This window comes from Siphateles boraxobius, unplaced genomic scaffold, assembly GCF_051911475.1.
Source record: "Siphateles boraxobius isolate OS27281-9 unplaced genomic scaffold, OSU_SipBor_1 65, whole genome shotgun sequence".
Classification (NCBI taxonomy): Eukaryota; Metazoa; Chordata; class Actinopteri; order Cypriniformes; family Leuciscidae; genus Siphateles; species Siphateles boraxobius.
In genome coordinates this window covers 9,863,884-9,887,547 of record NW_027509192.1, presented here as the reverse complement: position 1 = coordinate 9,887,547, position 23,664 = coordinate 9,863,884, and the positions used below count along the sequence as shown (strand labels likewise).

General features: G+C 42.4%; 1 protein-coding gene across 3 annotated transcripts in view; it reads right to left on the bottom strand.

Annotated features, from left to right (window-relative positions):
• Positions 1 to 18,740: 18,740 nt before the first annotated feature.
• Positions 18,741 to 23,664, bottom strand: part of LOC143720884 (interferon-induced GTP-binding protein Mx3-like) — a 32,472-nt gene continuing 27,548 nt past the window's right edge. For all 3 annotated transcript variants that reach the window (XM_077210811.1, XM_077210813.1, XM_077210812.1), the window contains 10 exons: positions 22,734 to 22,888; positions 22,512 to 22,650; positions 22,198 to 22,396; positions 21,548 to 21,626; positions 21,322 to 21,444; positions 20,957 to 21,089; positions 20,617 to 20,760; positions 20,400 to 20,476; positions 20,087 to 20,296; positions 18,741 to 20,006 (listed from right to left, as the gene is read on the bottom strand). In XM_077210811.1, the coding sequence (XP_077066926.1) occupies positions 19,776 to 20,006; positions 20,087 to 20,296; positions 20,400 to 20,476; positions 20,617 to 20,760; positions 20,957 to 21,089; positions 21,322 to 21,444; positions 21,548 to 21,626; positions 22,198 to 22,396; positions 22,512 to 22,650; positions 22,734 to 22,888 (1,490 nt within the window). In that variant the 3' untranslated portion in view covers positions 18,741 to 19,775. The remainder of the gene's footprint in view (positions 20,007 to 20,086; positions 20,297 to 20,399; positions 20,477 to 20,616; positions 20,761 to 20,956; positions 21,090 to 21,321; positions 21,445 to 21,547; positions 21,627 to 22,197; positions 22,397 to 22,511; positions 22,651 to 22,733; positions 22,889 to 23,664) is intronic.

Here is a 23,664-nt window from a genome sequence, read left to right as displayed (position 1 = left end):
CCAAGCAATCCTTGCTGTAATTACAACATGAAATCACAGCATGCCACACGAATTGTGTTCAAAAGCATCCACTACAAATACTTAATATAAAAAATATTAAAAAATGAACTTCTGGATAATGATTTCATATAATTTAAGTGCTTAACTCCTTTAATAAGAGTGGCATTTTTAATCTAAATGTGGAAATGTAAAGGTTCAAATGGAAAACTGAGTTTAAAATTATTCTTCCTTACTTCGCTCCATCAATAAAAGAGTGTGTGTACTGTCTAGACTCTAGAGAGTCCGCAAATATTTATGCGTAGTTTATTTTTCTTAATACATTCCTATGTGTTTAGAAAATTGCATAAGCACATTTCTATGCCTATGTAAGACTTGAGAAATTAGGAAATGCCGGGCAGTCTGGTTGAGGAGCAACCGCTCCCTGAGAGGACAAAGGACCTTGCTGGAAATCAACATTTGAACTCTCTCTTGTGAAGTTAGCATCACCATTTGAGATGAAAAGTCTCACCTCAGAATACATCTTTCTCTCTCCCCCCACTCCTTCTCCCTCGTGCTGAGATTACCTGAAATTCACCCGAGAATCTATATGGTTTAATGTGAATAATTATCATACAGTATCACACACGTTTGATATCATTTGAAATGTCTCAGTGTGACTGGTACAAAGGTTTAATTCTCAAAGAAGTAAACCAAAAGGTAATAAGGTATTTAAGAGTATAGAAATAATTCACATAGCTACATAGGAGGGTGTGTCTTCCAGGCAATTGGTCTCATGCTCTCAGAAGGTGTAAAATCAAATGAAATACCCATTGTTAGCAAATGGTTCCATGTTAATCAACTTCTGCCCCGAGTAAGTCTGGGCGGTGATTAATGTGAATTCCCACTGTGAACTCATGTTTACATTTGAAATTAGGTTTCTGCCTTGGTCTGTCTATATAATAAAATGCGACTAGAGCTTGGCGCGTTTTCAGTAACCCAGATTAGCCCGTTATGCGAAATGTACGCAAAACACTTCGTATCATGTAGTTTTTTATAATGTCAAGGTATTGCATCTTCTCTCTTTATTCTAGAGCATTTGATGTTTGTATCTATTATCTTTGAACTGATTATGCAACTGGTGTGATACATTTACCTGACATAATAAATTGTAAAGATTTGATTTTATTCTAATCGACTCTGACATTATTTTCAGTAAAGAGTTGAAAAGAATAGTCAAACATTCGCACACACTTAATGATGCAGATATATCATTAAAACCTTCTGGAGTCAGCTGAAATAACGAGTTAATACATATGAGAAAATGTATTTCATTTAATCAAATTACTTTGCCACGCTAAAAGACGGTAATGCGCAGAGACCTTCACCCGCTGACCGGAAAACCTTCTTTGGGCCGATCCACCGGGCCTTACACTTCACTCTCCTGAATACTAACGTTAGCTTTGAACTACACTTCCCAAGAACCCACATACAGGGACTGATTACTACACACCTGATCCTCATCACCAGACTATTTAAACCCTGCTTGTTCATACACACATTACAAAGTCTTGTTTGCCCCGGCTGCATTTCGGAGCGTTATCTTATCATTGTATCTTCTGTTTTGACCCTGCCTGGATTACCGACTACGACTCTTCTCTGCCTGCCATTGATCTCTGTTTCACCCGGACTTTCACTCCTGTAGTTAGCTGCCAGCCCTGAACCACTGCCTGTTTTGACCACGTTTGATGTCCTGTCTCTGATATTGTTGTTTGCCCTGGTATCTCGACCCACGCCTGTTTGTACACTGAGCTTGCTATATTTAAATAAAACTGCACATCGATCCTACTCAGCCTGCGTCTGTGTTACAATATGCAACGTTTATACATCATACAATCAGCTGTGAGCAAAGTGACATATCTGATGCAGTAAAAACACCCTCCATGTATTTCTTGCCCCAAATTTAAAACAATTTCTAGTAAAATAATTTTAGAGACAAAATTGTTAGGTTTTTTTGCTGCTTATTTATATGAATTATAACTGTGTAACTCATAATGTCTTAAGAATTAATTTAATTGTCAGTTCATATTAAACTTTGCATTAAAATATAAATGTATACATGTAAATACAAGCTTTAAATACATTTTATATATATTAATTGACCAAGCTTGCATGTTTTCTTCTGAGCTCTTTGTGAACCTATACAAGTTAAATTCAGTTGATTCATTTGCACTGAAATTGTAGATATTTTCTATCAGCTGCCTTCTCCAACTTTTGCCGCTGCAGCAGTATTTCTTCCTCCTCTGTAAATGCTTAAGTTCATGCTACACTTTAAAATTATCTCTTTTTCTTCAATTCAGCCAGTTCTTGTGAGAAGTGAATCTTGTGGAACATTTGATTTGGGTTGGAGCCCAACAGGGCCGAGCTCTCTCTGACATCCAAATGGCCCCCTCGTGAAGTTTAAATACTTCAGTATCACAGTGTTGACAAATCTGCCACTTCTGGCTTGAAACATCCACATTCACTGACCTAACAAAATCCTGAATGCAACTCCATAATTTTTTATCTATTTCAACATCTCTTTTCAGAATCAATGTGTTTTTTCCCCTCTGGACAGAGCACATCACCTTCATTCTACATGCTGCCCAAAATATTATTTTATACTTAGCCACTCCATAAAAGAAGTTATTAGTCTACTAATATAACACTACTTTTCTAACTGTTTTATACAAAAAATAACTATATTTCTCTACTTGTAATCACAATTGACAATTGCATCAGACTGCAGGCGTAAAAGAACAACAGGCTGTTGCCTGTAAAACTGAAATTTTGAAGTTTCTTAAATTTGCTAGTATCAGAATGAGAAAAAGCTTTATTCGCTGAGTCTGTGCAAACACATAAGGAATTTGTTGTGGTTTCCAGAAGCTCCGGGTACATAGATACAAGAGAATAGAAAGAATGTTTACACAAGATGAAAAAAATATATTTAAAAAATTATTTGCAATAAAAAGTAATATACCCCTAGATTAAAATACTTTACAGATGTGTGCATTATGTCCTGTACAACTGTATAATACAAATATGTATTTACATAGTAAGTATCTATTTTGCCTAACTCAGGTGGTATAAATGTAAAAAAGAGTACTGAATTGTGAATTTGCAGTAATTGGTATGCTAGCTATTTAAGGAGGAGATAGCCTGATAGACTGATCTTAAATCTCCCTTTCATAGACAAGATCAATGAAAAAGTTTTCTCCAATCAGCTGAACAAATTCTTAAGCTCGAATGGATACTTTGACAATTTTCAATCTGGTTTCCGACCACATCAGAGCACAGAGACAGCGCTCATTAAGATAATAAACGATATTTGCTTAAATTGTCAGGGTTCTGCCCTGGCAGCTCCGTCTGTGTTGTCTTTGTTTCATGTCTCTATGTTTGTGTTGTGCTTAAACATATGGTTTTGTTTGTGTTGGCCATGGGCTCCTTTGTTCCTGCCTCCTTGTTTCCCTGTACCACGCCCTCTTGTCTAGTTGAGTCCTCTTTGTGTTGTCACCTGTTCCTTGTCCAAGTGTTGTCACCTGTTTCTCATGTTCTCTGCTCCCTTGTTTGAATCCTCGTTTACCTGAGTGTGTTCACCTGTTCCTCTTGTTCTTAGCTCCCTTTATATGTGTGCTCTTTCCCTAATGTGTAGCCAGTTCATTAGATGTTGTGCTACTGTGTACTTCTGTGTTACATAGTTCGGTTCTCATTACTAATGTCAATAGTGTTTTATGTGTAGAAGTTTTTTAGTGCTTTAGTTCTGCCATCGGTCCTGTCTGTCTTTTCTCCTGTGTTTCTAGTTCCGGTCCTGCCCTGCTAGCAGAGCTTCCCTGGCTGCTTACACTCTATGCTTCGGAGCAAGCCTGGTGCTGAGCCTGAGATCCCGGAGTGCCTGGTGCTGAGGCTGAGATCCCGGAGTGCCTTGCTGTTGTACTTGAAGATCCTGGCTGGCTACTGCTAGTGTTCTCATTCTGCTCTGCCATTACTACGCCCCAGCCTACAGTCATCTTGTGCTAGTTACAACTGCTGCTCGGCTAGTTACAACGGCGGTCATTGTGTCTCGGCCCTGCCTATTGTCTGGACTGTTCACCTTTCCCACCACATCTTGTCATCTGTCTACTGTTAGTCAATAAACCTGTTAACACTCGTTCTGCATTTGAGTCCTCCTTGACAGACCCGTGACATAAATACTGAAACAGGCAAATTATCAATACTGGTACTACTCAACCCCAGTGCTGCATTTGACACTGTCTCTCATAACATACTTCTTGACTGGCTCGAAAACTGGGTTGGGGTTTCTGGGATAGTCCTAAAATGGTTCAGGTCATACTTAGGAGGGAGAGGTTATTATGCAAGTATATGAGACCATAAGTCTGAGTGGACATCCATGACAAGCCCAATTCTTGCACCATTCCTATTCAACCTGTATATGCTCCCACTGAGCCAAATAATGAAAAAGAACCAAATTGCTTATGTAGGGTATCTGGACTATGTCAGGACGACTCATTCACTTATACATGTAAGAATGCTTCTAACCTCTCTGACTCTGGTTCATAACTCAGGTTGGGCACCGCAGACTCTGCCCCTAATGGTGTTCATTGACACTTTCATAGCGAACTGAGTTAAAACCAAGCCTCCCCCTTTCCAACGAGAAGGAACTTGTGTACAACACACACACACACACACACACACACACACACACACACACAAAAACACAGCAGGGATTCAGGCCTCAAAGAGATTATCTCCTCAGAGCCTGGCCAGAATGGAGACCAGATCACATTCCAACACCCACACACACACACACACATGAAACTTTCATTAACTTCATCATATAAAGACTTTACCGAAATATATTTGATATGTTGTTATGTTCGTCCGATTGCCCAGGTCTTATGAAGGTATCTGGGATAAGTAGTTGTAGCGTCTGGACCAATCACACACACACAGAGTGTTGGTTTTGCCTAGTGAATATCCTGTTACAATAGATAAGGATTTTTACAACCTCTAGAAGGCAAGGGCGTAGGTTTAGGGGGGGACGCTGGGTACTAGTCCCAATCAGTATTTTGAGATGACAAATTTGTCCCCACCAATATTTAGCAAGCTCCTTTGAACTGGTAGTTTGATATTTGCGCTGCTATTTGGATCGATTCCAACGGCCAGGACGACAACAGTACAAGATACGCCGTAATTTGATTGGCGGCGGGTTATCTGACGGGCAGGCTACACGCGCGGGCCGGGACTACTTTTTGTGCTTGCACTCACTGGCAGCGAGCGGGTGGTGTGTGCGTGTGTGCGCGCGTGACGACGCCGATGGTAAGTTACCAGGGTTGTCTCTGCCTGCCATATACAAAGGCCAGATTAAAACATTTTAATATTCCGTTTTTTGCCCCTTTTTGTACTTTGTAGATCAGTTATGTCACCCAAGAAGAAGAAAGGGGACATACGAAGCTTTTTCATAAAGCAGAGTGTAAGTAGGCAAAAATAACTAGCCACACAAATAACTAGCAGTAGCAGTGACTGACCAGGCTTTCAAATGCAGATTCTACTGTGGAAAATAGTATTAACTAGTGATCCTGGTTACCCAGGATATTGTTACAGTTAAACCTAGCTTCTGCAATCTTTCAAGATTAGGAGCATTAATTAGGGGTGTGCAGCACGGATAGACTCATAGAAGTCGTGCTATCATGATAGAATGCTACGAAGTCACTGAATGTTAATTAGCCTACCTCAACTTAGAATCTTGCAGTCATAAACAATGGATCATCTGAGACATTTTTCGTTTCTACATTCTGTTTATGTAATGTATTTGTGAGTGTAGCCTCCTTGCTAGACACATGTGCTGGAAAAACATGTTGGCAATGTTAAAAAGGCGAAAGTTAACACTGTTGGTTATTCAAATATAATGAATCATTACTTGATTGATAATATCCAAATAACAATATCTGGTAGGAGGGTTAAACTTGCTAGCCATAGGATAGACTACAAAATTAATTAACCATTTTGTATGCAGGAAAGACCGCATCAAACCACAACAGATTTACATTTATTCATTTAGCAGACACTTTTTATCCAAAGCGACTTACAATTGAGAACAATAGAAGCAGTAAACCTAGGATAACAAACAGCAAGTTTTATGACCCTTCCCAGTTTAATCTAATGGACTTTTTTTTTAAGAATAGAATGGGGGGCAGGGGGGGGGGGGGGGGGGTGGATGTCCCCACCAAAGCTGAGACCAAACCTACGCCCATGCTAGAAGGGAATTCCTGAGAGATGTGACACTCACTTAATTCTCCTGAGGAGAAATAAACCCTGTTAATCTTTGTAGGGTATGGACCAATCAGACACATACTAATTATTCATTATATACAAAGGTTTATGAAACTCCTCACACAGCCCAAATGAACAAACACAAGGGCAGAAACAGTGTCAGGGTTACAGGGCATGATAAAGAGATTTTACGACCTCCGAGGAATGTGGCCACATACTCAAGAGAGAGACTATGAAACAGAAACCCTCTTTAAAACAGACTTTGCTGCATTAATCATAGACTAACTGATCTATAAATGAACATGCATAAAACTGTGAAAGAAACAGTGTAAATGGTTTACTGTCTCGTGTACTATTAGGTATATATTAAGGTATGTATCCTGGTATACAACCAACTAACGATCAATATAACCTCACCTGTATCATGCCTCCTAACTAATTAATCCTCATTTAATGACTCACACTTTGATGTACATCACCTTCTTCTAGAATGCAGTGGGGATGTGTTATAGCTATTTTAGCATTAATGAAGGTATAATCATATTATGGGAAAAAGATCCGTAAATCAACTAAGAGCCACTTTCCCTCTCAGACATGTCCCCTTTCTGATTGGTCGAGTTCAACCCTTAGGGGAGGATCTTCTCCAGGCCTTATTAGAGACAGTACACATGTGACCTCTCTCTCTTAGTTCTTTCATCCAGCCGCAACACTGTTCTGGTGATACTGGGGAAACCCCTCCCCCTCCACGGGGGCCCCAGGGCCCAGCAGGCCTCGATTCCAACCAGATATGGGCTCAGGCAGGAGAGAGATGACTCTCTCACAAAGAACCAAGGACAATCTCAAGAGTTTTGGAACAAAGACTCCAACCAACAACGACTCCAATCACCCATCCTTCCGACTTCCTCACTTCTCCTGGGTGCTCGGCGTGGCCTCAACAGAGTCCCAGGCCTTGCCCAAACCAGTCATGCGTTCCTGGAGAAAGAGAACGCTCAACCAACTTCCACTTGACACTGCCGGAACCATCAACGACTTCAATTTTCAACAACTTCAAGAATTGTTCCCATTACAAATGCAAGTATTCAATTCAATGAAATGTGAAAATGAAATTCTGATGGTTCTTCTCATAGACCCTCTTCCGGTTTCCAATTTCATCCTATCACTAACCTATTTATGTATTCATGTGTGTATGTTGTTTAGTTTATTTATATTCATATAAATATCTATATTTAGTTAATAAAACTTGTACATAATATGTATTTGGTTCTGTTTTGTTTGCAATACAAGTCACTTTACGATCACGGTTTTTGCTACTGGCTCAAAGTACTGTACAGGCGAAGAAATAATTATTCTTCGGTGGCCATGGAAGATACCCTTTTCTTAGAATAAATTAATAATCAAAATAGTTCGTTGGAAGAACTGATTAATTGATTGTAATATTAATTCAGCCACATCAAGTTAATCCAATTAACTGGCCCAAATATTTATAATTAATAATAACAAGATATTATTGATTATTAATATTTCCAAAAAGCTGAGTTCCTTACATCTTATATATTATATTATATTATATATATATATAAAACCACTTGAGAAATGTATAAACATGTATCTAATTTTCACATCTCATAATTTTCCTTCGGATGTGTTTTGGCCTTTGTTTTCTGTTTTCTTGTAAACTCTAATGGGTTAATGTTTTAGACTTTGTATACAAATATGTGAACCATATTGGGTCTCTATGAATTCCAAACTTCGTTCCCCATTTGTTAATTTACATTACATTTTGTTAACTTTGTGACACATGGGGTATTATAAGAATCTTGAAGATTCTTTCTCTTAAACACCCAATGAAATTACAGATTCAAATGTGCTGTCTGAACACAAAGAGTCATAAAATCTCCCTCCAAAGGGAACTCTTCGGATTGGCTCACATACCCCCAGAGGGGGTGACATCTTCACCCCTTTTAAATGACTGATGAAGATCAGTCTCTCTCTCTTACTTCGCGCATCACCATGTAACTGCTTCGTGTCCCCCTCCGGGGATCTTTTCCTTTGTTTCTTTAAGTTTTTATTTTCCATTTTCGAATTCTGCTTGGTTCATTTCCACCGACGAGTGAAATGAACTTAGCCTGAATCATCAACCGGCAACTTCACCTCAAACGGACATTCAAAATCGCTGCGCTTGGCTCGCTCTGGAAGAGCGAGTTAACGTGACGCTCCCAGGATCGAGACACACACGCCTTCTTCATATCAGCCACACAAAAGAGCTGTTGTGCAAGTATTTCGTTTACTAAGCTTTCATAGCAGTAAGATTTGTTTACCCCCATTTAGGGTGATATTGATTTCTTGTGGTGTCTCAGAGGGTTTTGTCCAGGTGAATTTTGCAAAACTGTGATCCTTACGGATCTCTCTCTCTCCCTCTCTCTCTCTCTTACTTCTCCTCTCTTCGCATCATCATGTAACTGCTCCGCGTGATCCCCCTCCGGGGATCTTTTCTTTTGTTTGTTTAAGTTTTATTTTTCCTTTCTACTTTGTTCATTTCGTCAGACGAGTAAGTGAAGTTAGCCTGAATCGTTTCTTTGGTAATTTTACGCCGAGACCTTTAAACCCTCGTTCGAAAGTGCGCACTCCGGACCCATCCGCAGGCCACGTGACTCTTCCACGGAACACATCCACATGCCTTCGAAGCAGCCACACAACGAGCCAGCGCACGTATATATATATTCATACCGGGCTTTAAGAGCATTAAGAGGTGTTTCCCCGTGTGTCTCTCAAAGGTTTTAAGGTCTGTAATTTGCCACTGATCCTTCCAGATTCTCTCTCTCTCTCTCTCTCTCTCTCTCTCTCTCTCTCTCTCTCTCTCTCTCTCTCTCTCTCTCATTCTCTCTCTCTCTCTTTATTGATGCATTTTCTTTCATTGTCGTTGCAATTATTGTGTTTGTAAATACATTTATTGTAACGTTAGTAACTGTATACGTAACTTTGCCTTTATTAAATGCATTATATTCATTTATTGATTCTGTCTTTTCGCTTATATACAAGTCCCTTTAATGTTACGATCAAGCTACGCTTTACAAAATTTATTGATAGCCTACTTAAAGAATCGTTATAGAACAGGAAGGCTGTTCCTTCTGGCCAGGGGAACAGCTTCTCCTGAAAGTCTATAAAGTAGGATTATTTTGTGAGGTTTGATTGAGATCGAATGATCAGGTTTTTGCTGGACAAAAAAATGATACGGTCATAAATTAATCCCCTTAAAGATTATCCCGACGATCGATCTATGAAAGACAAAATTGATATATTAAATATTTAATTATAATCCGTTTTGATTAAGTATTGATATACAATTGAGCTAATTTTAACCTGTCTGTAAAATATAGCCTACATATGCAATTAATTATAATCCTTTGTGGTTAATTGCCTAAGTACATATATGAATGCAGATGCAGGGAAATATTATCCCTTTTTGGGAGATTTAACATGTATGTTTATCTGGGTCAAACCCATATGAACGATTATTAGTTGTAAATTACTAATCTTTGAATACGTATCCCCAAAGCCTGACCCAGGTCCCTTTCACTTATTACAGCTATGCAGACGACACACAGCTCTACTGCCCTATCACCTAACGATTACAGCCACATTGACTCCCTGTGCCAATGCATTGATGAAATAAACAGTTGGATGTGCCAAAACTTTCTTCAGTTAAACAAAGACAAAACTAAATTCATTGCGTTGGAGTCATGTCATTGTGTTTGGAAACAAAGATGAGGTTCCCTTTCAGTCGATAACGTCGGACGTAGTCGACGCGACTGAAATGGGATCACGCTAGGGAGCCTATCATTTCGCATCACACACTCCGCCCCCGCGGCGCGGGTATAAATACGGAAGTGGATGCACGCACTAGTTGCCTTTCGCTTCGGAGCCGATCGTTTGATGTCTCTGAGAGTGCTGTTGTCTACAACGAGCGAGTGTGTCGGTGTTCTTCAGGAAGACTCTCCCAGTGCTGGTGTTCTACAGCGCGAGTGCAGCGGTGATCGCGAGCTTTGAGCTCTCAACTGCTGTTTTAACAGCAACAAATTTCTAAATGTTTGTGTGTGTTGATGGCTGGTTAGAGGGCGGAAAAGTGAGTGCTTCACTGTTTCAGTTCTCTGTTCAGTGTTGCCGCGGTCATTTCCCTGTGTGCTCCGGCACTGGTGACGGTCCTATTTTCTGAAAGAGCAACACGGGTGCGTTTGCGTCTTTTTCAAGATGTCATTCCGCCCGTGCGTTTCTGGGTGCGGTCGTTCCCTGTCTCTCTCTGATGGTCACAACTGTTGTGTCACGTGTTTGGCTTACAGCACGCTGAGACAGCTTTTGTGGACAGCTCATGTTTTCACTGTGGGAACATGACTGTCGCAGTGTTGAGGGCGAGACTCGCCTTCGTTCGCGGAGAGCGAGTCCCCATTACCATGCCCCACCCTCGGGTGCTGTGTGGGATGGGTGACCGGAGGATAGTGTTGGATGTCCCGCCCGGTAACCATTCCCTGTGGGCTCCTCACTCCTCCCTTCCACTGCAACCACTGGAGCCTCCTGTGTTGTCTGCTGGTCCATCTGTAATGGGTGGGCCAGCGGTTTCACTCGGGGCTCCCCTGGAGGACAGGACGCCGATTGCAGCATCAGAGGGTGAGCTGACTTCTGGAGATGATGACTCGGCTGCATTGTCTCCCTCCGGGAGTTCAATGTTGCCCGAGCCGGATCCAGAATTATCAGCTATGCTGAAACGGGCCGCCGAGGCTGCCGGGCTCGAGTGGAACCTCCACCGTGTCCCGTTCAGTCTCGGTTGGAATCTGGAGTTTGGTATCTTGGGGCGGGCCGCGCTGGTTCTCAGCTCGCCGCCCCAGTGCCTTTCTTTCCCGAAATGCATGGAGAGCTTATCAGGGGTGAACAGCATCTTTCTCTGCCAGAAACTGCCTGAATAGCTTTTCCCCCTCATTACCCTTGATGGAGGAACGGTGAAGGGTTGCGAGGTGTCCCTCCATTGGAGCGGTCTGTCGACACAGGTGCACCTGTGTCCGGCGGCCGCTGCCTTTTGGGGGGATCCTCGTCTCCCCCCTAAGGCCTGTGAGTTTCATCCGTTCCGACGGGCAGAGCTTACAAGGCCTGTGGGCAAGCCCCTTCCTCTTGCGTGCCATGGCGTTGCTGCAGGCTAGGGCACCCATGGCATGCACGAGGGTAATCCAGACCGTGCGCTCATAGGTGAGCACCGCACTGCATCCGACCTCACCCTCCGGGGTACGGGTGTCGTAGCGTGCGTGATCGGTCTGGCGATGTCCACCTTGGTGGTCCAGTAGCGCCTTCGTTGGCTCAGCCTGGTTGGTATGGCGGATGCGGACAAGGTTCGGTTCCTGGTCTCCCCAATTTCCCAGGTTGGGCTGGTCGGCGACGCGGTGGAGAACTGCATCAAACAGTTCTCTGCCGCTCAAGCGCAGACGGAGGTCATCCGGCACATCCTGCCCCGGTGGCCAGCTGCTGCCTCCACCCGCCGCCGGTGGCAGCTCCTCCGCCTGCTCGTCGCCGTGGGCGTTCTCCGGCCGCCGCTCCTGCTGGCCCTCCGCAGCAGCCTCCACCCAGGCCTCAGCAGGGAGCCGGCCGCAGTAGAGACGCCCAGCCCGCTCCAGGCGCTGCCAAGCCAGGTGGCAAGCGACAGCGAAAGCATTCCGGAGCGGGCCGCCCAGGAATGGATGAGATGCTCTTGGAGTGGCACGATCACTCCCTCCCCCCGGGTGAGGGCCGGGTGGAGCCTTTGTTTGTGTGTGTGTCTGTTCCGCCGCTGGCTCCCTAAAAAAAAAAAAAAAAAAAAAGCGGAGCAAGCGGTACCCACACTTCAAAGAGAGAGCAATTTCATCTGTTCCTGGGTCCCAAGAGGGCCAGTCTGGCGGGTGTGACCCTGTATAGCCTTACACCCCTCAGCTCCCCCTTGGTCGCCAGCAGGCAGCTTGGTGCGTTCGAGGACCCGGTCATCCGCCTTCTCACGCGCCCCCTGCCGCTTGTGGAGACAGGTAAGTGTTGCACAGCACACTAACACCACTCTCTCTACTTTGCTGCCCCACCTCAGGCTCGGCTACCCCGCTCAAGTCAGTGATAGTCATCACATTAGGTGTTGAGCAGACGTGCTCCTGAAAATTCAGTGATATTCATCACACCGAGTGTTGAGCAGTGCTCCTGACTTGTGCGTGCTTATCTTATCCTGCTGGCGAAGGATTTGATATAGCCGCTCCTCCAGCCGGTACGAAGGCCAGTTGTAAACTCGTTCTTCGTGCTACTAGGTGGTGGGTCGTGACCATCTTGGCCCAAGATTGGTCTGCAGCTTTGACCTGAAAGACATGTGCTTCAGATCTCTACCTCCCGCACCGCAGGCCATCCTGTGTGTTGCGTCTAAGGGTGGAGTATCAGTACAGTGTCCTTCCCCTCGAGTGCTCCAGAGCCCGTTGGGTCTTCAGGTCAACTGGAAGAGAGTAATCTCGCCCACGGGCTGAGTATCTCTTTTCTAGTTTTGGAGAGGTACTCGGTCCAACATGTCTCTCCAATGAGAATGTGTTCAGCTGGTGTTGAAGTGAGAAAGGGTCCCACTGAAAGAACTTTCAGAGGCTCCTGGGGTATATGGTAGTCGTAGCCTTTGGCTCCCTCCATATGTGACCGCTTCAGCGCTAGCTTCACGATCGAGTCCCGAGGTGACCGTGGCAGAGCAGCTCACCCTGTGTGACTATAGTTCATCCCGGTCTGCTGCCAAACCCTCTTCAACAGAGCGGCCATGTACAAAGGGCGTGTTTTAACGGGGGCCTGGGCGACCCCCGACTACACGGGCATTTGTGCCTCGAGTTGTTAGACATTGCGACCGTTGCGCAAGCTTCCCTTGCATGTCACAAACTCACCCGTCACCTCCTCCTTGGAGTCAGACGCTTCTGAGGGCGCCTTATTCCACTCCTCCCACTTACTCAATCGTGCCGCCATCGAGCCTCACGACAGTTATAGCCAGGGCAAGTGGAGACTCCATCCCCTGGGTCCGGCTGGGTCATGACCATTCCGGGGCCGCTCAGTTGCCCCCCCGGTTTTATTTTTCCGCCAGTGTTTGGGTAAACCGAGCGGACTACCCTTGGACAAACACTGGGACTCAGCGGCCCCAGGGGCCCGCAGAAATGCGTTTAACCCCAGTGAGCCTTCTAAAAGTGACTGCGACTCATGGTCGCCTTGCGCCTGCAAGTCAGTGAAATCATCACTCTTCATGTTGAGCAGATTTGCTCCTGAAACTCAGTGAAGTTCATCGCACTCTGGTGTTGAGCAGCAATGCTCCTGTAGCTCAGTGAGTCCATCACAGGTAGCTCAGTGAATTCATCACACGCAGTGCTGAGCAGAAATGCTCCTGGTGCTCAGTGAAGTTCCTCGCACTCAAGTGTTGAGCAGAAATGCTCCTGAAGCTCAGTGAGTTTATCACACTCAGGTGTTGAGCAGTAATGCTCCTGAAGCTCAGTGAACTTGTCACACTCAAGTGCTGAGCAGAAATGCTCCTGTCGCTCAGTGAGGTTCTTCGTACTCAAGTGTTGAGCAGAAATGCTCCTGAAGCTCGGTGAGTTTATCACACTCAGGTGTTGAGCAGGAATGCTCCTGAAGCTCAGTGAACTTGTCACACCCAAGTGCTGAGCAGAAAATGCTCCTGAAGCCCAGTGATCTTCACATGTTGTGTTGAGCAATGCTCCTGTCTTTTGCGCCCGTCACTTGCACCTACGTGCCATGTCAGGAGAGGAACAGGTCTTCATAGTTGCCCCTCATTGGCCCAACTAGACCTGGTTCCCTTCAACAGCCTTCCTGACTTCCCCTGGATTCGGGGACGGGGCACGATGGCACACGCGTTCTTCCCCCGGAGATTCCGGGCGGTCTTACATCCGAACGCGGAGGTTCAGGTGGCTATCACAAGAACATGTGTTAGTTACCATCACTTCTGCGAGCACCCCCTAGAATTGGGTAGCGTGCTTACGCCTTTAGAAGTGGAACCTAGTCGTTGAGTGCGTCTTCTCCCCTGAGGAGATCCTGAAAGCTTTCGATCACTTCAGTGCTCTCTTTCCTGCAAAATGGGTTGCAGTAGGCTGTTTTCCTAAATCACCCTCAAAATGATGTTGCCTCGGTGTTTAAACGACGCTCATCGTGTTGCAGAAGTATGCAGAAGCACGTTCTGATCGTCAGGTTCCTGAGGAGCAAGGTCTTGTAAATCCTTGTGTCCCTCTTTATCCTCTTGGGCCTTGTCCCTGGTGCGACTGCACTGCAGAGACCGCCCCTGAGCCACTGCAGGTAGTGAGTTAAAAATTCTGTTATATCAGTTCTCCTGCTCGCGTGGTCTCTACTAGAGGGTAGGGACTTGCTCGCTTTCGGTCAACGTATTGTGCCTGGAGTCTGGGCCGGCTAACTCTCACAGGCTGAGACCCCGGCTCGGATTGTGCCCAAGGTTCCTACCTCTCCCGTAATAGGAGCAGGTGGTGAGCCTGCAAGCGCTGCCCTGGAGGAGGCAGATCCAGCCCTGGCTTCTCTGTCCGATTCGCTTGGACGTGTACAGAATGCAAGTCATAGACCTCAGACCAGCTCTTCAAATATCTGTTGGAATTCAGCAGAGAGGGAAGGCTGTTTCCATGCAAAGTTGCACTTAGTGCTTGCCTTCATTTCGGCAAAGATCCGAGATGCAACATGTCCACTTAGGTGTTGAGCTCCTCTATGATGAGTGTAAAGTGCTCCGCCTGGGCGTTGACGATATACTTTGCTAAACAGATTCTAGAGTTGGGGGCTGGACGACACCTAGTTGAACCGCTGCTTCCCGTGGGCTCCCTTCTCATGAAGCCAGTTTCACCGTGAGCCCGGTTCAAGTGTCGGCTTGCTGCGCCATTCCCCTCCTATGGACTGGATACGTGCGCCTTTCTACTCCAGTTGAGTTCCCTTAAAATTGAACCCTGTTGAGTTCCTCCACACCCCTCCGACGTCGGACGTGCGGAACGTCTGGTGTTAGGCCTACCACTCGTAAGCAGTGTGGAACCTGTGTTAGGCTGGGTCCATATGTTGCGGTCCCTTCGGTGACCCCATATGTGTATTCTTCCACGATACGGCTCCCTGCGGTGAGCCCGTGTCTTCCCTCGGCAGAGTCTCTCTGCCGTCACTGTCCGGTGTGTCTCCCCCCGTCTTAGGCTGGAGCCACCCCAGTGACATTCCATATGTTAGACTGCCCGGTTTCCGCCCAGTTCATATGTGTATTCTCCACATTTCCTCCCTCGGGTTGGATGTGGCTTCCGCAGCGTCCCTTCCTTCCAACGTACGGGGAACGCTTTCCCAGTGGTCCTGTAGGAACAGCAGTGACTTCCCTGGCCTAAGCCCTGTCCTTCCCCGCCTTAAGTTTGCGGGGGCATCAGGAGGCTTTGGTTTAGGCACTGGAAGGTGGCAGCGTTAGTGGCGTGTTCAATGGTTGATCCCATTTCAGTCGCGTCGACTACGTCCGACGTTATCGACTGAAAGGGAACGTCCTGGTTGCGTATGCAACCCACCGTTCCCTGAAGGAGGGAACGGAGGACGTAGTCCCCTTGCCACTACCGCTGGACCACCGCTGACCCCGGGTTACTCTCGGCTCCTCAGCGAAAAGCAACTAGTGCGTGCATCCACTTCCGTATTTATACCCGCGCCGCGGGGGCGGAGTGTGTGATGCGAATCACGCACGCCAATTACATTGGCTCGTTCAATAGTACTCGAAGATGATAGGCTCCCTAGCGTGATCCCATTTCAGTCGCGTCGACTACGTCCTCCGTTCCCTCCTTCAGGGAACGGTGGGTTGCATACGCAACCAGGACGTTCTCAAGGTGAATGCATACCTTCACTCTAGGGGTCAAACAACTAAAAATCAAGTCAGGAATCTTGTTGTGACTCTAGAGTCAGACCTTAGTTTCAGTAATCATGTCAAAGCAATAACTAAATCAGCATACTACCATCTGAAAAATATTGCAAGAATTAGATGCATTGAAACTTGTGCATGCTTTCATCACCAGCAGGGTGGATTATTGTAATAGACTCCCAATGGCCTTCCCAAAAAGACCATAAGACAGTTGCAGCTCATACAGAAAACTGCTGCTAGGATCCTGAGCAGAACCAGAAAATATGAACATATCACACCAGTCCTCAGATCTTTACACTGGCTGCCAGTTACATATAGAATTGATTTTGAAGTATTATTACTGGTATATAAATCATTCAATGGCATAGGACCTAATTACATTGCAGACATGCTCACTGAATATAAACCCAACAGATCACTCGGATCATTAGGATCACATCAGCTAGAAATACCAAGGGTTCACTCTAAGCATGGTGAGTCTGCTTTTAGCTACTATGCCGGAACCAGCTTCAAGAAGAGATCAGATGTGCTCCAACAGTAGTCACATTCAAATCCAGACTCAAAACACTTCTGTTTAGCTGTGCATTTAATGAATGAGCACTGTGCCACTGTTCATTCAACTGTTTGTACTGTATTTTTTTTTATTCTAAACTTTACATTATTCTTATTTCTTTTGATTATTTTAATTTATTCTATGTAAAGCACTTTGAATTACCATAGTGTATGAAATGTGCTATAAAAATAAACTTGCCTTGGCTACACCAATGAGTTTATTGATCTTTTAATTCAGGTACGGATATTGTAAGACACTAAGTGTTCAGTAGAGCGCACACACACACACACACACACACACACACACACACACACACACACACACACACACACACACACACACACACACACACACACACACACACACATACACACACACACTGCGCGTAATTTAAAGTAATTTAATTCCAATTAAACTGTTATCTGACTCCATTTTATCACGACCTCAAATTTAGGTTAGAATGCCAATTGATTATTGACCATTATATAATAATTTATCTAGACTTTTGATTATTCTTGTAAGACCATCTAATTCGATCCAATGGCGGTACTCGATTAGAGGTGAAGGTCTCACGCGTGTTCCGTCTCTTCCCATGGCAAAGGGATTTTTAATTAAATGCAATACATTTTATCTTATGTATTAACTCGTTTCATCTGACTCCATAAAATGAAAAGGTTTTTCAATGATATCTGTGCATCATTAAGTATACGTTAATATTTGACTATTCCTTTTAACTCCAATGAAAATAAAGTCAAAGTCTGTTAGAATAATCAAATATAACAATTTATTATGTCAGGTAAATGTATTATTACAATTCCATAATCAATTGAAAGATAATCAATGCAAACCATCAAATGTTCTAGAAAAAAGAGGAAAATCCTTTACCCGACACTGTATGGTTACGTGAGCTGAGAGTCGAGAGACCTTCAACCACACGGGCTAATCTGAATTCAGAAAACAGCCCTGAGCTCTCGTTGCATTTTCCTTATATAGCCAGACCTTATTTGATATGTAAAACTTGAGTTTAGTGGAAATTTACTGTACCCCAACTTCAATTACCCCAACCATTACTGGGGGTAGAAGTTGACCATCTGCTAAGAATAGTGGAAATTAGCATTCATGAATTTACACCTTTGGGAGTGCCTAGAGACCACATTCCTTTGTGTGCCAGTTATTCCTAACTCTTAAAAACCTTATTACCTTTTATTTTACTTCTTTGGGAATGAGACATTATGTTCCAGTCACCCTGAGACCTTTAAAATGATACTAAACAATCCTTAAAGATAATCACATTAAAACTATATATATTCTTTTGTGAGTTTTTAGTGTTACTGACTGAGACAGAGAGAAAATGTAGATAAGGTGCTCAGAGTAAGGGGGGTGCGGGGTGTGTGTGTGTGAGAGGTTCAAATGTTAATGTGCAAGCAAGGTCCTTTGTCTTATAGACCTGTGGTGAGGTTGATTCCATCAACCAGTTCTTCCAGTCTTACATTCTATTTAACTCTTTATTGAAATTACACTTGTTCGTTCGGATTCCTATAACACTTTAAGTCTTGTAGCGGCCGGGTTTTTCAGATCTCAAACTCACAAGCTCGTCAGTCTCGGTCATTAGACAGAGGCGGTTGACTAATATTCTAGACGGCCACACTCTACTTGGTCATTAGAATATATAATTTAGTCCCCATAGATCTGAACACAATTAAGGTAAGACTATATCTAACCAGAGGTCATGACCATTACCAACGAAGCCGACCAACTTAACTTCCTCTAATGGTAACTTTATATAAGCATAAGAATGGGGAAAACCCATTATTAGTCTCTACAGTCTAAGTATACATGATTAATGCCAATGTGTTAGTCTGAGCTCTAAAACATCAGTCTTAAGTCTCTGCTCCACCTAAGCTGTATTTTAGTCTGTTAAACTAATCTGAGCGTAGATTTGTGGTGTTAAGGAATAAAAGTAGGATAATCTACTAGAGTTAATAATTTCAGAGTAAGTCAGAATAAATTCAAATGTAACCATTTATTAATATTCAGGTAAATGTATCATGCCAATTACATAATCAATTCAAAGATAATCAATACAAAACATGAAATGTGCAGAAATGCAGGGTAAAAAATACATAATACACATACTACTGAGTGTCTGGAGTACATCTGGGGCTGATCTGACTACAAATCGCACCTTGAGCCTCTTGAAATATTTCTTCACATACTCACACCTATCTCTAACCTATTAAAACCTTTGTCATCTTTTGGTTTACTTCTGTGGGAATGAGACAAGTCACACTGAGACATTTTGAATGACACCAAACATGTATTGAGGTGTATGATAATTGTATGATAATTGTTCACGTTAAACCATATAGATTTTTGGGTGAATTTCAGATGATCTCAGCATTTGAAGAGAAGAGATGGGGGAAGAGGGGGTGAAGGGAAAGAGATGTAGATTAAGACAATACTGAGGTGATCAACACAGTGTGACTGCGCCTCGGATGGGGATGCTAATTTCGCAAGAGAGTTCAAATGTTAATTTTCAGAAAAGTCCTTTGATTTCTCAGAATGTACCTTCTCTAAGCCAGACGGCTTGACTTCAGTCTTACATACTCGCTAAACTACAGTGATTAAATGCTATTCACTGCATCAGTGTACACAAACTGATACATGATACATCTCATACATGAACTGCCATCATTTTCACTGGCCCTCAAAAATTATAAATGTATATCTTTTTTTGTGCATATTTTTAAACATTTTATATGAGCCAAAAAAATAATTAAATGTCAAGTTAGACCTAATCTTAATGTAGATAACGCACTGAGGCTCTTGGCTATTTTACAAAACAAAATGTATCGGCAGTGCTTTAGCCCATTTTGTGTGTATATGGAAACAATAAAAAAGTATAAGATTTGGGTTAATGTATGTATGTATACTTTAATATTCTGAAGAAAATTTTATTTTATGGCTTTATTTATTGAAAATGGATATTTGTTTAGAAGTTGTCTGATACAATATAAGATTTACATCAGTAAATACCCTCTATTCAGTATAAAAATTGGTAAATGCTTCCTGAGCAGCACTCAAACGACCTAGGCGCTCTCGTAGGTCTTTGCGATTTCTGCTGACATCAGAGTCCTCAAACAGGAGCTCACGCACATTTGCCCCACCCACTAAACTCAACATGTCAGTAGACAGGAGCTGAGCAGTCTCTTTCAACATGAAAAATAAGATCATCATGGGCAGTTGGTCAGCCATTCGCTGCACCACAATCTGAAAGAAAACAAAGAGATATTAAGTTTCTTCCACATACACTGCACTGCTATTTGTTTCTGAAAACTAAGAAGATATACCTCATAATACGACTCCATCATATTACTGTACGTGCATTTTTTGGTAAGAAGAGGTAACTCCTCTTCTGAAAACATCTCATTCGTAATCTCATTCAAGAACTTCAAGTTGATGGGATCTTGAGTGTAGACCATGTTTTCCATTTCAAACTGCTCTAAGATCCTCTTCTCCGTCTTTTCTTGCTGGGTTAACTGAATGTCGTTGATTTTGTCCTATGGGCAAAATGAAAAAGCCAAAGGAAAAAGTAGAGAGGAAAGAGAACTTGATTAAACTGGATTAAAAAAAAATTATCCACCAATTAGGAGCAATAATTACCTTAGCAGTGTTTTGAAGGAGAGTGTAGTTCCTGAAACACTGACTCGCCACGCCATTCAAATGTGTGATGATGATGTCTTCAGGAGAAATACATCAAGTTAAGAAGACAAACAGCCACATTTGTTAAAACTATTAATGTCATTAAATTGGTGATCTTATCTTTTGGTTTTATAATGGAGGCTCTCTACAATAACCATAAAATCTTTTGTGATGGTACCTTTGATGACATTGAGTAATTCAATGGCTGGCTTCTTAAGGTTGGCCACATGTTTTTGCAGAACCGACTCAAACAATCTGTAGTTACTGAAGCCGAGCAGTTCCCTCCCTCTGTTATTCTGGCTCAACTCTTTTGAATTGCTGACTTGTTTGGAAACAACATGGATTTCTTATGAAATTAACTGACTTTTTCATTTTGATCAGAACTCTAAGAAAACAACAACAACAACAACAACAACAACAACAACAACAACAACAACAACAACAACAACAACAACAACAACAACAACAACAACAACAACAACGAATTCAAAGTTATAGCATGTTGAAAATATACTGACAGGATATTTTTGTGCTGTTAAGATGATCATTCCACTTCTTGAATTCAGCCCGAAGCTGTACAAACAAATTTTCCTCACTCATCTGTTCCCCTGATGATAAAGAATTGATTTGATCACTGAATTTTTTTAGGGTCTGTGAAGAAAAAAAAATGTTTCATCAGCCTTTTACAATATCATGCAAAAGTGAATCTTCTGAGGAGGTAAAAGAGGAATTATCTGAACAGAGAACATTTTCAGGGGCTTTTCACACAAGGCACGAGACAATAGTGGATTTAAACAGAATAAACCTTGCTTTTCAAACATTTACTTCTCTTAACTTGATGTTAAGGTAATTGCAAAAAAATATTTTTTATATTGAATTATACTTCAATAAGGAAATGTTTGGCTCCCTTAAGATCTTCTGGTGGTCCAGTCTCGTACTCCTTAAGCTCATTCTTCACTTCCCCCAACTTGTCTTTTATCTGCTGATTGAGCTGTGGCAGTGATTTCTGACAAAGATGGGTAAGAAACAATTTGGTTACAGTTTCTCACAAACCACAAATGCAGTTCACCAAATTTAGGACTTTTAGTTTGAGATATTTACAAACTTACTTTGATATGATCAACAAGATTGTGAGTCAGCTTGACAGCAAGACATTTAATAGTCGCTTTATCCTCATTCAAGAGATCTCTGTAGGAAAAGAGAAGGCACTTAGTTTAGATGGGTCTTACTTTAGCTCATATAGCCTATTGTAGCTTGGCAAACAGGTATTCTTGAAAAAATAATAATGGACAAAGTGAACATCACAAAAATCTAACATTAATAAAAAATAAAATAAAAATAGGTTTTGGGGGAGTTATACCACATGACAATTTACAATATGAACTAACTTTGCCTTGTCACATAAATGTGAAATATATCTGAGACTTATTGACCTTAAGATACAGTCTTAAGGGTCTGCAAGGCTACTTTCTGTGCTACTTTTTTTTGCATGTAGTTTATGCCACATTGCTATATGATTTTGTGGACAAACTTTTTCCAAGAATATTAATAAGCAACAAAGATCACGTCTTGTGAAAATATTTTTCCTAAGAAATATTACTAAAAGATTATGCCAAACTACTTAAGGTTTTCTTTTCATTAATTTCATTCTTATTTTTTTTGTTTTTTTTTGTTACTTTATGCACCTCAAAACATAAAATGAATTTGAATTCAGAAATGACATGCTAAAAGTTTAATTATATTATTTTCAGTGTGTAACCTGAAATGGTCATGGTTCTGGAAGAAATCTCTCTCTATTTGTGTCGCCTCCTCCAGAGGAATGTTCTCATTGATCTGCTGTTGTCCTCTACACTTCACCATGGTGTAACCTTTGCGGAGAGGAATCACTTTGTTGTGGACAATGGCCAGAATGTTCTTCTCTGTTCCCCTGTCTATGAGATCAGGCTTGGTCAAAATGGCTGTGAGAATGAAAAAAGATTTTTGTAAAAAGTGCATTTGATGATTTCAAGTCCTTAAATCTTCAAAGATATTTGATGTTATTAGATGTTGTGTGCGGATCATCTGCTTCATTACCGACAGTTCTTCTGCCCTCAGGATCTACTTCTTGTGCCATTTTTAATGCTTCTGTTGTTGCAATGTCAGTGTTACAAGGAACCACCACCATGTTTATAGTCTCTTGCTTCTCAATATATTTCATAATCAGATGTTTGATCTGCAAGACATGAAGACATAGTTTTAAAACTGGATTTCTATGCTACTAAAATGTGGCGCGCAAAATCTGATTATGCTGCTCACCTGCTTTCCAATATCTTGGGGTTGTCCTTTTACTGGGACTCTGGCAATTCCAGGTAGATCGATCAGTGTGAGGTCACACACATCTGGTGACATGACCTCTAATGTGATGAGCTCATCACATATTCCTACCCCACTTCCTGCCAGCTCATTCTGGGCTGTACAACACACACACTGCAAAATTAACTGTGTTTATAAGAAAAAAAATCGTCCTTTAAAGCAGCATGAGCCTGAAGCTTCTCTTTAGCTCTTTGATTGATACAAATTTAAATGTTTAATTAAAATTATAATTTTAATTAAACATAATTCATTCACTACTTATGTATCAATAAAAAATAATTAGTTCAATGTAATTTTAATGTTAAAAAATTAAAAACATGATTTTACCCAATAATTATATACTCTGCATTTCTCTATTAGTTTAGCAATATGCTAATGTCAATATGAATCAATTCCAGTGCAGTGATTCATATATGTATTGCTAGAAATGTTGGGCCCTATGAAAGAATATGAGGTTGGGCCCCTACCGCACCCATTCCATTACCTCGACCTCTGGGGGGCCCAAAAGTGTGTGGACCCTTAGAATCAGATTAGGGATTTCAAATATGAAATTGAATCGTAAGCTTTGCAAACAGTTTTGGAGAATTTGATGTTTTCCCATTCAATGAGATACGAGTTGCCTTAAAGGGACTGGTTCTACTCAGAGCTTTTCACGTCCTCGGACTCAGAATTATTTGTGTCTATGGCAACACTTTCAATGCCAAAATGAATCTGCAGCCGTCAGGGGGTAAAGCGAGCGGTCACGTGGTATAAGTCGAAGCTCTTCGAAAATTCTGAGTTGTAATTAAGAGTTTCTATGAGGACATGGGTGCTTTTTACAAGTCGGAATCTCGTAATTACGACATGGCGTGCATTCACGTACATCCCTCCATAG